At 40.9% G+C, this 13,446-nt stretch overlaps 1 protein-coding gene across 7 annotated transcripts in view; it reads right to left on the bottom strand.

Annotated features, from left to right (window-relative positions):
* CSMD2 (CUB and Sushi multiple domains 2) overlaps window positions 1–13,446 on the bottom strand; it is a 654,890-nt gene that overhangs the window by 181,905 nt on the left and 459,539 nt on the right. For all 7 annotated transcript variants that reach the window (XM_037996751.2, XM_007979489.3, XM_073007520.1 and 4 more), the window contains 2 exons: window positions 5,823–5,979; window positions 4,059–4,250 (listed from right to left, as the gene is read on the bottom strand). In XM_037996751.2, the coding sequence (XP_037852679.2) occupies window positions 4,059–4,250; window positions 5,823–5,979 (349 nt within the window). The remainder of the gene's footprint in view (window positions 1–4,058; window positions 4,251–5,822; window positions 5,980–13,446) is intronic.

Below are 13,446 nucleotides of genomic sequence, written 5' to 3'. Positions count from 1 at the left end.
CAGGTAGTATCTTTATAGCGGTGTGAGAACAGACTAATATAATTACAAACAACTGAATTGTACACTGGTAAACAAAAACAGTCCCTGAATGGAGGGCTGATTGCCTATTCTGTGACCAACCTCCTCAAAGCCTCCTAGGGAGGAACATGCAAGTACTTCAACCTGCTTCTTGATAGCAACAGGACCTCTGCTAGCTGCCAGGACAGCAGAGATCAGCAAGATACTGCCCTCTTCTGGAAGAGTTTACCATCTAGTAGAGAAGACAGCCACACTGTGTGCTATGTGTCCTAATAGCAAGTGGTAGCAGAAGTGACCAATCTCCCTGAGCAAAGGACAGCAAGAGCCAGGGAGGGTGCTGGTCTCAAATGAACCTTGAAGGAGAAGAAAGAGTTGACCGGGTCGGGTGGGTAGCAAGGGTAGGATGGGAAGGAGGGCACTGCAGAGAGACAGAGAAGAGTAACTGCAAAGTTCCTGGAAGTGAGGAAGAGCATGGCAGGCTGGAGGCCAGGGTATGAGATAGGGAGAGGGGGGAGATGGGACTGGAAAGGTGAGGAAGCATCACAGGTTGAAGGACCTTGGATACCAGGCTGTCATATATTTCCTGTTCCAGGAAAGAACTGCAGTGTTTATATGCGTGAGTTAATAGACTGCGTGACACATCAGTGACCTTTGCATGTTAGAAGTCACTGTGGTGGCAGTATGAGGGGGTACAGCAGGGGTGAAACTGGAGGCAGGGAGGCAAGTGAAGAGGTCTACATTCCCCATCAGAGCAATCACTGAAGACAGAAGCTGGGGGTTCTTCCTGGCCTTCTCCTCCTTTCTCCCCGACATCTAATCTCCCTCTGAGACCCAGTTGTTAAACCTGTGTGATATTATTCATGTTTGACTCTACTCCCCCTACATTGCTGGAATCTTGACTCAGGCCCTCACCATCTCTAGGCTGGCACTGCTGCCCACACTCTAGGCAGTGCTATCAACAGATCTTTATCAAATGCAAACAAGTGACTGCTTGCATTCACTCCCCAAATGAAGTCTAAGCTTTTCAGTAAAGCCTACTGAGCCCACCAGAGTGGCTCCCTTTGGCCTCTCTGAACTCTTTGGTCCAGCCTGATGAAGTCCACAAGCTCTATTTGGATGGAGGACCTGAATAAACATCCTCGCTATGACACCTTTTGTGGCATACCTCCCCTCCCCAGGTAGAACTGACACTGCCCTCCTTTGTGTCTCCATTACAATGTGAATAGATTTCTATTGTAGCATGTGTAGCATGTTATTAAAATCATGTCTATTTCCTCCACAAGACTATGAGCTCCTTGGCAGCAGGGAGCTTGTCTTATATCTGCACGTCAAGTACCTAGTATACTGTTTGGCACATTATAGATGCTTAATGTTTATTGAATGAATGGATGGTTGGACAATCAAATGAATGGAAGTAGATTATTGCTTTCCATGCAAATTACTATAAGCGTCTGAATCAAGGGAGAATGAGTACAAATGAAGAGGAGGATATTCATCGCAGAGCTATTTAGGAAAAGGAATAGTTGATTAGGCAAGATGCTAGAAATAGAAGAAGGGATCAGGGTCACAGATGGAAGACTGACCCCTACCTGATGCTATAAAGGACTCATCCAACATTTCATGGACCCTTTGGTTTCACACAGGACCACTAACGAAGGGTTGCAGGAGAGGCCCTCTACCAGACCCTCTGCTCAAGCTTCACTGTGAGCCCACTCTCCAAGATGCTGTTGGGGTGGGAGGTGTGAACCTGATTGAAAGATGCCAGGCTGAATGGGGCCATGGCAGGGAATAGGGTGCTGGTGAGAGGATGGACTACAATTGTGAGGAGGAGGCTTGACTGGTCCACAAATAGAGGAAGTAGCTAGAAAGGTGGGAGGGCATTATCCATGTCCTTGGTTCAAGCTTTCTTCCATATTCCAGACAGAGAAGGACCTCCTGCTTCCTGGGAAGTGAGGGTTTGGAGGCAGCAGCACTGGGAGCATGTCATCATGGACAACTAGATACCCTACCTGGGGTATGGCAGGTGGGCAGGAGGGGGCTGAGTGGGCCAGCATGTAGCAGATTCAACAACACTGAGAACATATAACTCTACTCTTTCTGGTCTTCTCAACTTCTTTCCAACCTAGAGCCTTGGCTGCTTTGTTTGGGCTGCAGAGTCCAGTCACTGAAGGATAAAACATTTGGATGTTTTAAGCTACAGCAGTCATTTGTGGTAGACCATGATGAAGTCGACCACAACATGACATATACAAAAATATGCACATAATCTCAAATACACAGCCTCACTCCTCTAGCAGGCTAGAGGCAGTCTCAATGGGGAAGACCTCCAAGGTTCTAGTGTAATTCTAAGTTTAAATGCTCTTATACTGCTTGAGTGAATCCAGTAAGTCCAGTCCAACTGGCATATTTGATATTCAAAGTAATCTTACAGTGAATCCTTTCTGCAAAGCAAATAATTATCTTGTAATGCGAGTCATCATCCCTCCTTTTCATTTTGCGTGCTCTGGCTTGCTTGTCTGTGGCATTATACTGTTGTGTGTTTATGTAAGCATCACCCTTCCTGGCCTGAGATCTGCTCTTCTCTGCATTCCTAGTGCCTAGCATAGGGCCTGGCACATGAATGAGGGGAAATATAAAAAGAGAGATGGAGGGCGAAAGGGAAGATATGCTTGATGACCAGGTCAAAGGCAAAGGGAGAAGAAGACCCTAGAGGCTCCATAAAGGCTACTGTTTTGGTCTGTCCACTTGCTGAGGGTCCACTTAGACCCTCCGTTGTATAAGAGTGTTAAAGATCCTATGAAAATATAGTCATCTAGGGGAAAAGAAGCATCTGTGGCCATTAACACTTTCCACCATGCCAGTTCACACTTTCACCCCTGCACGTGCTCAGTCTAGAATGTCCATCTCGCCTCCTCTCCCTCTTATTGGTGAATTCTAACCCATTCTTCCAAGTCTCAATTGAAATATCACCTCCCAGGCAAAACATTCTCATATCCTCCCAACATCTTGCACTTAACTCTTTCTACAGTGCTTCTCTTATATTATACTTACCTGTTTATGTGTCTGTTCTTCATGCTAGAGTATGGGCCCCCACAAGGGCAGTGAACAGGTTTTATTCTTCATTTATTTCTCTGCCTCCACAAATACCCAGACATACATGTGCAGCAATTCTCACATGTGGGGCTTGGTAGGCATGTAAGTATTTTTCCAGTGGAGGTTTTGTTCTTACAAGATTAGCCAGTGCTGGCACAGACACATTGAGGTTGTGGCACATGAGAAAAGGGGTGGAGAGAGAGAAAGGCCTGATTTTGGAAAGGTAGGAGGCAGGACAAAGCAGTATGGGGGAATTCACATTAGCAGGGAGATGGGTGGTAAGAGATGAAAAGGCCAAACAGAATGACCATTTTTGCCTATTTTGCACTTCTGCCTCAGATGACTGTCTCTTGTCCTGTGACACATGTGTAAAGATTCTAGAGAGCCTCTGATGACATTCGGGAAGAACCACAGGTTTAAAGATGCAAGTTCATTATTGCATTCTTTATCAGTGAGAACAATGGTTGTTCTTTATCTTACTCTTTCTTTTGACATTCCTCCAGAAAAGGGAGAATGAGTCCCATTTTACCTGCAGGGAAACTGAGACCCAGAGCGGGTGGGAGACTCATCTGAGTCTTGGTGTTACAATAAGCCCTGGAACTCAGGCAAAAGCCCCATCTCTCCCTTTCTAATGGACTCTCCCACCTCGTCGCTATCACCCGCGTTACAATTTTGAGGGCATGACTTGGCTGTGGTCCCACTTGCTAAATGTACGACAAAGGCAAGCTACCCACCTGACTGCACTGCTGCATGGGTGTAATGAGGTGTGAGAGTGAGGAAGTGGAGAAGGGGTGCAGGCGAGCCATGATGTCTGTTAACAAGAGGATTCAGTCCAAGTAGATGGCCCCCAGGTCCTGGAGCATGGGGTCTAACTGGAATGAGACCAGGGCTAGACCTTGGTATTATGGGAGACCCAAGGGTTCCCTACAGAGGAAGAGCCCTCCTACCAACACAGGTGGGCAGAGGCCGGTCCCAGGTCCGGCGCTCTCCACTCAGACACAGCAGCTCCTCACTACCCCGCAGGCTGTATCCAGGGTCACAGCTGAAGGACACGGAGCTCCCTGCAAAATGACCTTCATCATGAACCTTGTAGCCAAACTGCGGGGTTCCTGGGTCCTCACATTTGATGAGTTCGAAACCTGGTGAGGAGAGAAGAGGTAGAGTGAGTAAGACCTATTGTGGCAGAAACCATGCTTCCTCTCTTCCCTCAAAGCCCACGTCCTCAACGAAGCTGTCTCAGCCACAGCCCGTGGGTTCTGATGGATTCACCAGTCAGGATTTCCTCATTTCTATGCTCAGTTGAGGGTGTATTAAGGAACATCCATTTCTCTGTTGCTAAATGTAAATGATTTCTGCTTTTAATAGTTTTCAGGCCTAAGGTCTGCATTTTCTATTTCTTTTGTTTGACCCCATAGCATTTTTGCTAGCAGAAGCGTTCTTTTCATTTTGCTCATTGAGACATTCTGATAACATGGGGTAATATGGAGAAGTCACCTTAAATGTATGTTTAAAAGCTTAGTTATGACCTGCTTAAACATATGCTGTTGAAACGGGCTGGAAAAGGAAACAGATTTATGCAGAGCTCCCACTCTATGGCGCTATACATGTGTTCTCTCTCATTTGTTATTCACAGGAGTCTTACAGGTGGGTATAATTATCTGCATTTTACAACTGAGAGCATTGATTTGGGAAGGTTAAACAAACTGTTCCAAACTTACACAATTTTCACATGATAGAAATGGAATTCAAACGTGTCTCTAATCCTCTTCCACTGAACCTCCTGCTGTAATAGGCAAGGATCCTCTGCCAGGCAGCCTGGAGCCCAGGCGAGGGGAAGCCTGACTATACTCTGTGGATTATTTTCCCCAATAGCTTTCTTTATTGAGATACAATTCACATACCATACATTCTCCCATCTAATGTGTACAATCCAATGTCTTTTAGTAGATTCACAGAGTTGTACAGCTATTGCCATAATCAGCTCTACAACATTTTTATCACCTCAAAAAGAAGTTCCATAGACATTTTCCCCTAACTCCCTCAGCCTTAGGCAACTGCCCTTTACTTTCTGGCTCTATGGATTTGCCTGTTCTGGACAGTTCCTACAAAGGGACTCAAACAATATGTGGCCTTTGAGATTGGATTCTTTCACTTAGTGCAATCTTTTCAAGGGTCATCCACATTGATGCACCTATCAGTACTTTACTCATTTATTTTTTTTTAAAGACAGAGTCTTGCTCTGTCACCCAGGCTAGAGTGCGGTGGTGCAATCTCAGCTCACTGCAACCTCTGCCTTCTGGGTTCAAGTGATTCTCCTGCCTCAGCCTCCCGAGTAGCTGGGATTACAGGTGCCCGCCACCACGCCCAGCTGATTTTTGTAGTTTTAGTACAGAGGGGGTTTCACCATCTTGGCCAGGCTGGTCTCGAACTCCTGACCTCGTGATCCACCTGCCTTGGCCTCCCAGTGCTGGGATTACAGGCATAAGCCACTGTGCCCTGCCACTTCACTCCTTCTTATGGCCAAATGCTATTCCATTGTATGAACATATCACATTTTGTTTACCCATGCATCCACTGATGGATACACATTGGATTTTAAAACAGTCTTAAGAGCACATTCTTTGTATCTTGTGGGCAAGCAGAAGCTCAAGTAAATGAATAAAATGGGAAAGCCTGACTTCCTTGACCACACGGATGCAAGAAAGACTTACTGGAAAACTGCAGTTCAAAGCCCTTGCTGGTGTTTTCAGCATCAGTGATGAAATCAAGCCACAGACTGCTGGATGTGCTGTTCAAAGTCACCCCCATCATCTCAGAACGGCTGAATACTCCCAGCAAACGGGCGGAGTTGTTGTTGCCGTCATAAACCTGGACACGGGAGAGACCCCCAACCCAATGTCGTCAGCATGGCCTTATGTTGAACAACACCTTCTTACCCCACAACCCACACTCCTGGAGTTTAGCACTGGTATCAACTATCAGAGGCACATTGAGTTATCAGATGCAAGGAAGATGGCAGAGGGAAGCTATCAACTGAGCAAGTTATCTCGTTTTCCCTTGATGTCAGTTCTACGCTCAGCCCATCTTTACTGTGAATCTGGTCTTTGGCAACTGGTTGCTATTCCAACCTTTCCAGTGGAGATCTGCTCTTGTTCCCTCAACCCCCATATAGCAACAGCTTATTCTTTAGCAGCCTGGGGAGGCCAGGTTTGGGTTGCCTGCTTCTCAAACCACCTGTTTCCTCAGATAGACAGGCTGAAAGCATTCATCTCTACATTGCTAAACCCGCAATCCTGTCCTTCCAGTACACGAGACAGCCATCCTCTCACATGATCCCACCCCACTGTGGCAGTAGGCTGTCTTGACCACTCTGCTGGATGTCATCCCTGGGAATCAGATGGGATGGAGTTAAAATGACCAGCGTGTCATGGTGACTTTTTCTTCCCCAAGCTCAGCCTCTGCCCCTTCCCTGCTAAAATGAGGGCTCCAGCTAGAGCCTGCTGGGCTTGCCCAGGGTGGAATCGTACAGGCATCTGGCTTCCCTTGCTCCCATCTGTCCCCTGAACTTCTTAGTACCAGCAAAGACAACAATCATCAGAATAATGAACTGGCTCCCCAGGTTTCGAGGTTGCTGCTCCTTTCCAGATAATTGTACAAATAACAACAGAAGTTGTGATTGAGTGAAAGACCCCCTGGTGCTTTTGTAAATATCAAAGATGGGATCTATGAGTGGGTGATGAATATTTGTGCATGGCACACAATGTGATGCCAGCTGCCAGCAAATTGGAACAATATTTCCAGTGTACTATTTATGAAGCAAAGCTTTCTAAAAGAAGCCATCCTTCAAGCTAACAGTGTTGTATATTATAGAGATTTGTTTAGGCTCCTGGGAGCCTGAAATCTGTTACCAGATCCTTGTGTAATTGCTGTATATCACTGATAGACTGAGTGAATTCCAGGGTTCCAACAGACATCAAGATAAAACAAGTTCAAAGAGTTTAGCCTAAATTGTTACAAAAATATTTTTAACTACCAAAACATATGGAAATCAATGGACCGAGGCATTTATCATCAATGGAATAAGAATCATCAATTGCAATAAGAAATAATAATCATCAATTGCAGTAAGGAAGACAATCAGACAACATGTGTTTCTTTAATAAAAGATATACCATCACCCATGGAGTTACCTTGCCAAAAAAATCAGACCTGATCAGATCAAGCCACTGGATCTAATTTCCAACTTACGGGCAATAAATACCGAGGACAGAGGAACATACAAAATGATACGTTGTGAGGGCATTCAGCAAAATCCAGAGTGGAAAGTTCCACTGAACAAATGATCTGATTTCCTCAACAAATAAGTTACAAGGGGGAAAAGAAAAAAGATGGAAGGAGAAACCTGTAGATTAAAAAACACATGAGACAATGACTCTAATGTGTGGACCTTATTGAATCCTGATTCAAATAAACTATAAATTTAAAAAATGTTATGACATCTATGAGATAATTGAAATTTAAACACTCACTGGATATATGATGTTATTCAGAAACGATGGTTAATTAATAAAAAGTAAGATGGGAACAGGATATTTTCCTTAATTTCCAAGCATAATTCATCCTAATTCATCAAGAACAAAAATGTTACTTGTATCATTACAATAAAATATTAATTGCTGAAAAACTTATAAAACAGAAATGTGCAAATAACTTTCAGGACTTACAACATATTGGTAAGTATCTTTCTAGACTTTATTCTATGCATTTATTTCCTTGTATAAATTTATGTTTTTATAATTTTTTTTAACAATAAGATCAAATTATAGATACTATAGGGCAACCTGCTCTTTCACTTAATATAATGTATATATTTTTAAAGTTATTAAATATTTTTTCCATAACGGCATTTAAATGGCAGCAGGAATTTCTATAATAAAAATTAACCCAATCTGCAATATAATTATTTACACATCAGTGTCCAAAATATGTGATCTGGTACTTAAGGTTCACTCAGTAAATGTATGATAAATAAACCAGTATTTTCCTCTAGAATTCATGTCCTTAAATCTACCTGAAATTTATTTTGGGATATGATATACAATTCTACCTTAACTCCCTGATAGATTAGTCATTTAACCAAACTCTGTTTGTAAATATTCCACACACTACCAATTTTAAATCCATCTTTATCACATATATAATTAACATATAATTATATACATTTGGTTTTGTCAGCTTTCTATTCTATTGCATTTGCCTATTTTTCTACTCCTATGAATGATCCACAGTTTCAGTTACTGTAGATTTACAATATATTTAAATAATTAGTAGGAAAAGTCCTCATTTGTCTTCTTTTAACTTAAAAAAAATTCTCCCAGATGTACTCTTCTAAACTCAAGAAGACTTTTCCTGAATTATAAAAAGTAAAACAAAAACCTCCAAAACAAAACTTGTGTAATTCTGACTGAGCTACGTTAAACGTATGGATGGACTTGAGAAAAATGTATCTATGTGATATTGAGTCTTCCGATCCATATACATGGTGTCTAGCTCCATTTAATCAGGTTGTCTTTTATGTCTCTCACTAACATTCTGTTCTTATTCCTGGGTATTTTTATATTTTTGACTGCTATTGGGAATTGGGCCTTTGTATACATTTATTTCCTAACAGGATATTGCTTGATGGTCCAATTCATCATTATGCGCAGGTGATGGAAATGTCTCCCTGAGAAATCCAAGAGAATCTATGCACATCCATTACATCCAATAAAGCAGGTCAGCAAGATGGCTGGTTTCAAAATGAATATGCTAAGCAGAAAGCTTTCTATACACAATTACAAACAACGTAAGCATAATTTCAGAATATTCCTTCATGTCCGCTTGCACACGTGTGCTTGAGTTTCTCTGGCGCACACATCTAGCATGGAAAAACTGGTTGCAGGGATGGCACATCTTCAATTTGGTTAGATATTACTAGATTGCTCTTTGAAAAGGAATACCAATCTGCTCTCTCACCAGCAACATCTGACAGCTTTCATTGCTTTATATCCTTGCTGATACTGGGTATTTTAGGGTATTATGATGTTTTCCAATTTGATGAGTGTAAGTGGTATCTCATTTTAATATGTAAATCCTTGATCGTCATTGAAGTTGAGCATCTTTTTATATGTTTATCAACAGTTCTTACTTCCTCTGTGAATTGGCTGCCTGTTCATACCCTCTGTGCATCCATGAGCATGAAATCTCCCGGCATTTATTTTAGTTACATCAATATCAAAATAAAATTTTATCTTCTCTCATTTAAGATTATGCACATTTTGGAGGGCTTATTTCTAGGTGTCTTATAGTTTTTGTTTCTATTATAAATGAGACTTTCCCTCTTGATTGCAAGTTTTATTTGGTTATAGAAACTCCAGAAGCTTTGTGAATTTTCTTATTGATTTTGAGTTTATTAGTTGGTTGTTTTGTATTTTTGAAACAAAAGTCACAATTTTCTATATTCCTCTCTAATTTTTATAGTTCCTTTTTTTTTTTTTTCTTTTTCTGGTATAAATGTAATGGTTTGTCTCTTCAGCACAATGCTGCGTTCTATTGGTGATAGTAGAACTACTGATCTTGTTCTTGACTTTACTGAAAAGTTTTAGGAAGTTTTGCAATTAAGTATAATGTTTGCTGTAGGCATTTGGTAGAAATATTTTTATCAAGTTAGGAAAGTTCTACGTGTAGTTTTATGAGATATTTTTAAAAATCATGAGTGGGTGTTGAATTTAATCACATGATGTTTTGGGGTGTATTAGCAGGATAATGTCTTTTTCTTTGCTAATCTGTTTATAGGATATTAGGTTGAGCCATGAAATTGCCAATATTTTAACAGTTTTGACCTACAAAAATAGCAATTTCAAATGGTTTGTCTAACAAATAACATTATGAGCTTTTCTAATTTTGACACATCTTCACATTCCTGGAATCAAACCTACTTGGTCATCTTTGTTTTTTTTTTTTTTTTTTTTTGAGATGGAATCTTGCTCTGTCATCCAGGCTGGGGTGCAGTGGCTGCAATCTCGGCTCACTGCAAGCTCTGTCTCCCGGGGTCACGCCATTCTCCTGCCTCAGCTTCCCAAGTTGCTGAGACTATAGGCGCCCGCCACCACACCCTGCTAATTTTTTTTTTTTTTGTATTTTCAGTAGAGACGGGGTTTGACTGTATTAGCCAGGATGGTCTCATCTTTGTTTTAATACACAGTCAAATTCAATCTGATTTATACTCAGAATTTTTAGATCTATGATCAAAAGTGAGATGCCCTAATAGTTTCTGATTTCTGTTCTTTTTAAAATTTTTATTTTAAATTATAAATTGATAAATTATAGCTGCATATATTCATGGGGTAGGAAGTAATGTTATGATTTACGAATACAATGTGGAATTAGTAAATCAAACTAACATAACCATCACCTCAATCACCTCAAATACTTATCTTTTTTTGTTGCAAGAACATTTGAAATTTACTTTTAGTGATTTTGAAATGTATGGTACATTATTATTTGCTATATTCACTGTAACGTGCAATACATCTCAAAGGAAAAAACAACCCTTAATTCTTCTGTCTAATTGGTGCTTTCTATACTTTGACCATTATCTCCCCATTCCGTCAATCCCCTGGTAACCATCATTTTACTCTTTGATACCAAAGTTTCTACTTGCCTCATTAACAAAAATGAGTTGGGAGATGGATCTTTATTTTTGTCTCTTCTGAACAGTTTATTGCAGGGATTAATTGCTTCTTGAAGTTTTGGTAAAGCTTACCTGTAAAATAGTTAAGGCCTGGGGCTTTTGAGAGAGGATATGGGGGAATTATAATTTTTTAATGATTATTGGTTTTTTCAGATTTTTTTCATATTAGTACTTTTTATCTATAAAAATTTCCATTTCATCTGAGCTTTCAGATTTCTTGGTTTACAGTTGTTTCTAAACATTTTCCTTCTTTTTCTTGAAAAAGGGTCTCACTCTGTTACCCAGACTGGAGAGCAGTGGCGTGAACCCTAAACATTTTCTTATTTCCATCATCTCTCCTCTATCTTTGATTATGTCCCTTTTCAATTCCTAATATTACATATTTGTGGCTTCTTTATTCCTTGATCAGTTCTGCCAGTTTTATCTACTTTATTATTTTTCAAAAAACCAGTTGGTTTTGTTGACAATTGCTCTTGTTTTTTAGTTTTGTTTCTCTAGTCATTTCTGCCTTTATGTTTAAAGTCTCTTTCTCCTACTTTCTTCTGATTTGTTCTGTTACATCATCCAAGTTACCCAAATCCTTATTTATCTTTAACTTAGGTGATATATCACAGACTTACAGAGGTATATTAAAATCTTCCATGATGACTGTAACTTTATTAAATTTTTTTACATTTCCAGCAGTTTTTATTTAATTTATTTGTGCTGTGTTATTTGGCACATAAAGTTTTACTGCGGATTGATTATCCATTTTATTAATATAAAATAATCCTCTTTTTCATTTCCTTATGAGATGTGGGAGAAGTTCTCAAATTTATCTTTTAATAAACTGATTTCATTTTTCTGTGGTTTACCATCTTCCGTTCATTGCCTCTATTCCATTTTTTAATTGGGTGATCATGTTTTTCATCTCTATTTAATCTCTCCTCATCTCAGATTGCTCTGTTTTCATTATTGCCTAGTTTTGTGTCATAAATATAATATTCTCTCAAATTCTCTTAAGAATACAAATTAGGAGCTTTTAAAGTATGTTTCTGTTCTTTGTTGCCTACAGAGGGGCAATTAGCTCTGATTCCTCAGACATGTCTCCGTCTTCTGATCTACTGAATATTTACACATATCCGGTTAATTTTCTGGTTGGTACACCGTTACAGAGGGAAAATGGAAATGGGGAATGGAAACATTCAGCAGTCTCTAAGGGAGAGTAGACGAGCTAAACTCAAAGAGGTCGTAGCAGGAGCATTTCTTACCCTGGTGCTAAAGAGTGTGTGCGTGTGCGTGTGCATGTGTGTGCATGTGTTTGTGTGTACATGTGTGTGTGCGTGTGTGCACTACCTGGGCTCCCGCATCCTCTGTTAGTCCTCCCTGAACTCTGACCTAGGTTTTATGCCCCATGTCCCTCCTGCTTTTTTACCCTGAACACCTCATAATGACTCTCTCTGCTTATCTACTAAGCTGCCCACCTGACCCTGAAGCCAGAACCCTGACGGTGCCGCTGAGTGTGCACACCTGCTGACTATGTCTTAGGTGCTATTCTGAGTCTAGACTCCCTTAGTGAGGAAGCATGGCACTGGCCATACTCCATGTGACCTCCAGCAACCTAGGAGCCATTTGTGCTGGCTCTGTCAGGTCACTTGCACAGAACCGCTGCTTATACTCCCTTCAAAACCTGAAAATTGTAAACTATGCCTCAAAGCTGGCTTTTTGTGCTAATGGCCTTCACCCAAGAAAGCCTCTGCATTGCCCAGCTCACATCGCTCCATCTGTACTTCTACAGAGAGGAGGTCCCTCTGGCACTGCTGGACTGACTGCAGCCTCTGCATTGCCCAGCTCGCATCGCTCCATCTGTACTTCTACAGAGAGGAGGTCCCTCTGGCACTGCTGGACTGATTGCAGCCTCTGAGACTCAAATGGATGGAGAGAAGCGAAGGTCAAGGGTGATGCCTAAAGACATGGTTATTAGAAGGGCATAAAACCCTTGTCTTGTTTTCTCTTGTTGGGAGACACACACTGTTTTTATGTGGGGTTGGAAAGCAGAGCTTAAGAAGCCAATGGGATTGTTCTATCCCATTTCAGGCACATCCAGTTCCAGCCAGTGATCTCATGAGTGCATCTTCTTGGGTTCAAAAAGGATTAGGTAAGAGTGAGAAATGCATTTCAAACACACACACACACACACAAACACACACACACACCATACACCCTAGAGGACATATGCGTCAGGGGGTTGGCCAAGAGTATCCATCATCTGTATATAAAAAGGACAGCACATTTATCACATCTGGAGATAATCTGAAAGCATGGAAATTTAATGGTTTCTCTTTGGATTTTTCAGAGTAGTGGGCTCTGGTTCAACTTTTTCTAATGTAAGGACTTCTCCGGCTACAAGGAATAAAACTATATTAGAAAAAGCTAAAAAAATTCCTTGGCCTAGGATGAAAATGAACATGCTTTGTATGAGGCTTTCCTTGTCATTCATTTTATTAAGGCAGCTCTTTAATAAATTCTCCATGCTCAACTCTTTGATTACACAGACACACACCACACATTATTGGAGGTACTCAATCCATATTCTTTGTATTTATGCAAAGAAATACAAGACA

Source organism: Chlorocebus sabaeus, chromosome 20 (genome assembly GCF_047675955.1).
Source record: "Chlorocebus sabaeus isolate Y175 chromosome 20, mChlSab1.0.hap1, whole genome shotgun sequence".
In the NCBI taxonomy this organism is placed as follows: domain Eukaryota; kingdom Metazoa; phylum Chordata; class Mammalia; order Primates; family Cercopithecidae; genus Chlorocebus; species Chlorocebus sabaeus.
Note: the sequence above shows the minus strand (reverse complement) of the source record. Positions and strands in the feature narration are given on the sequence as shown.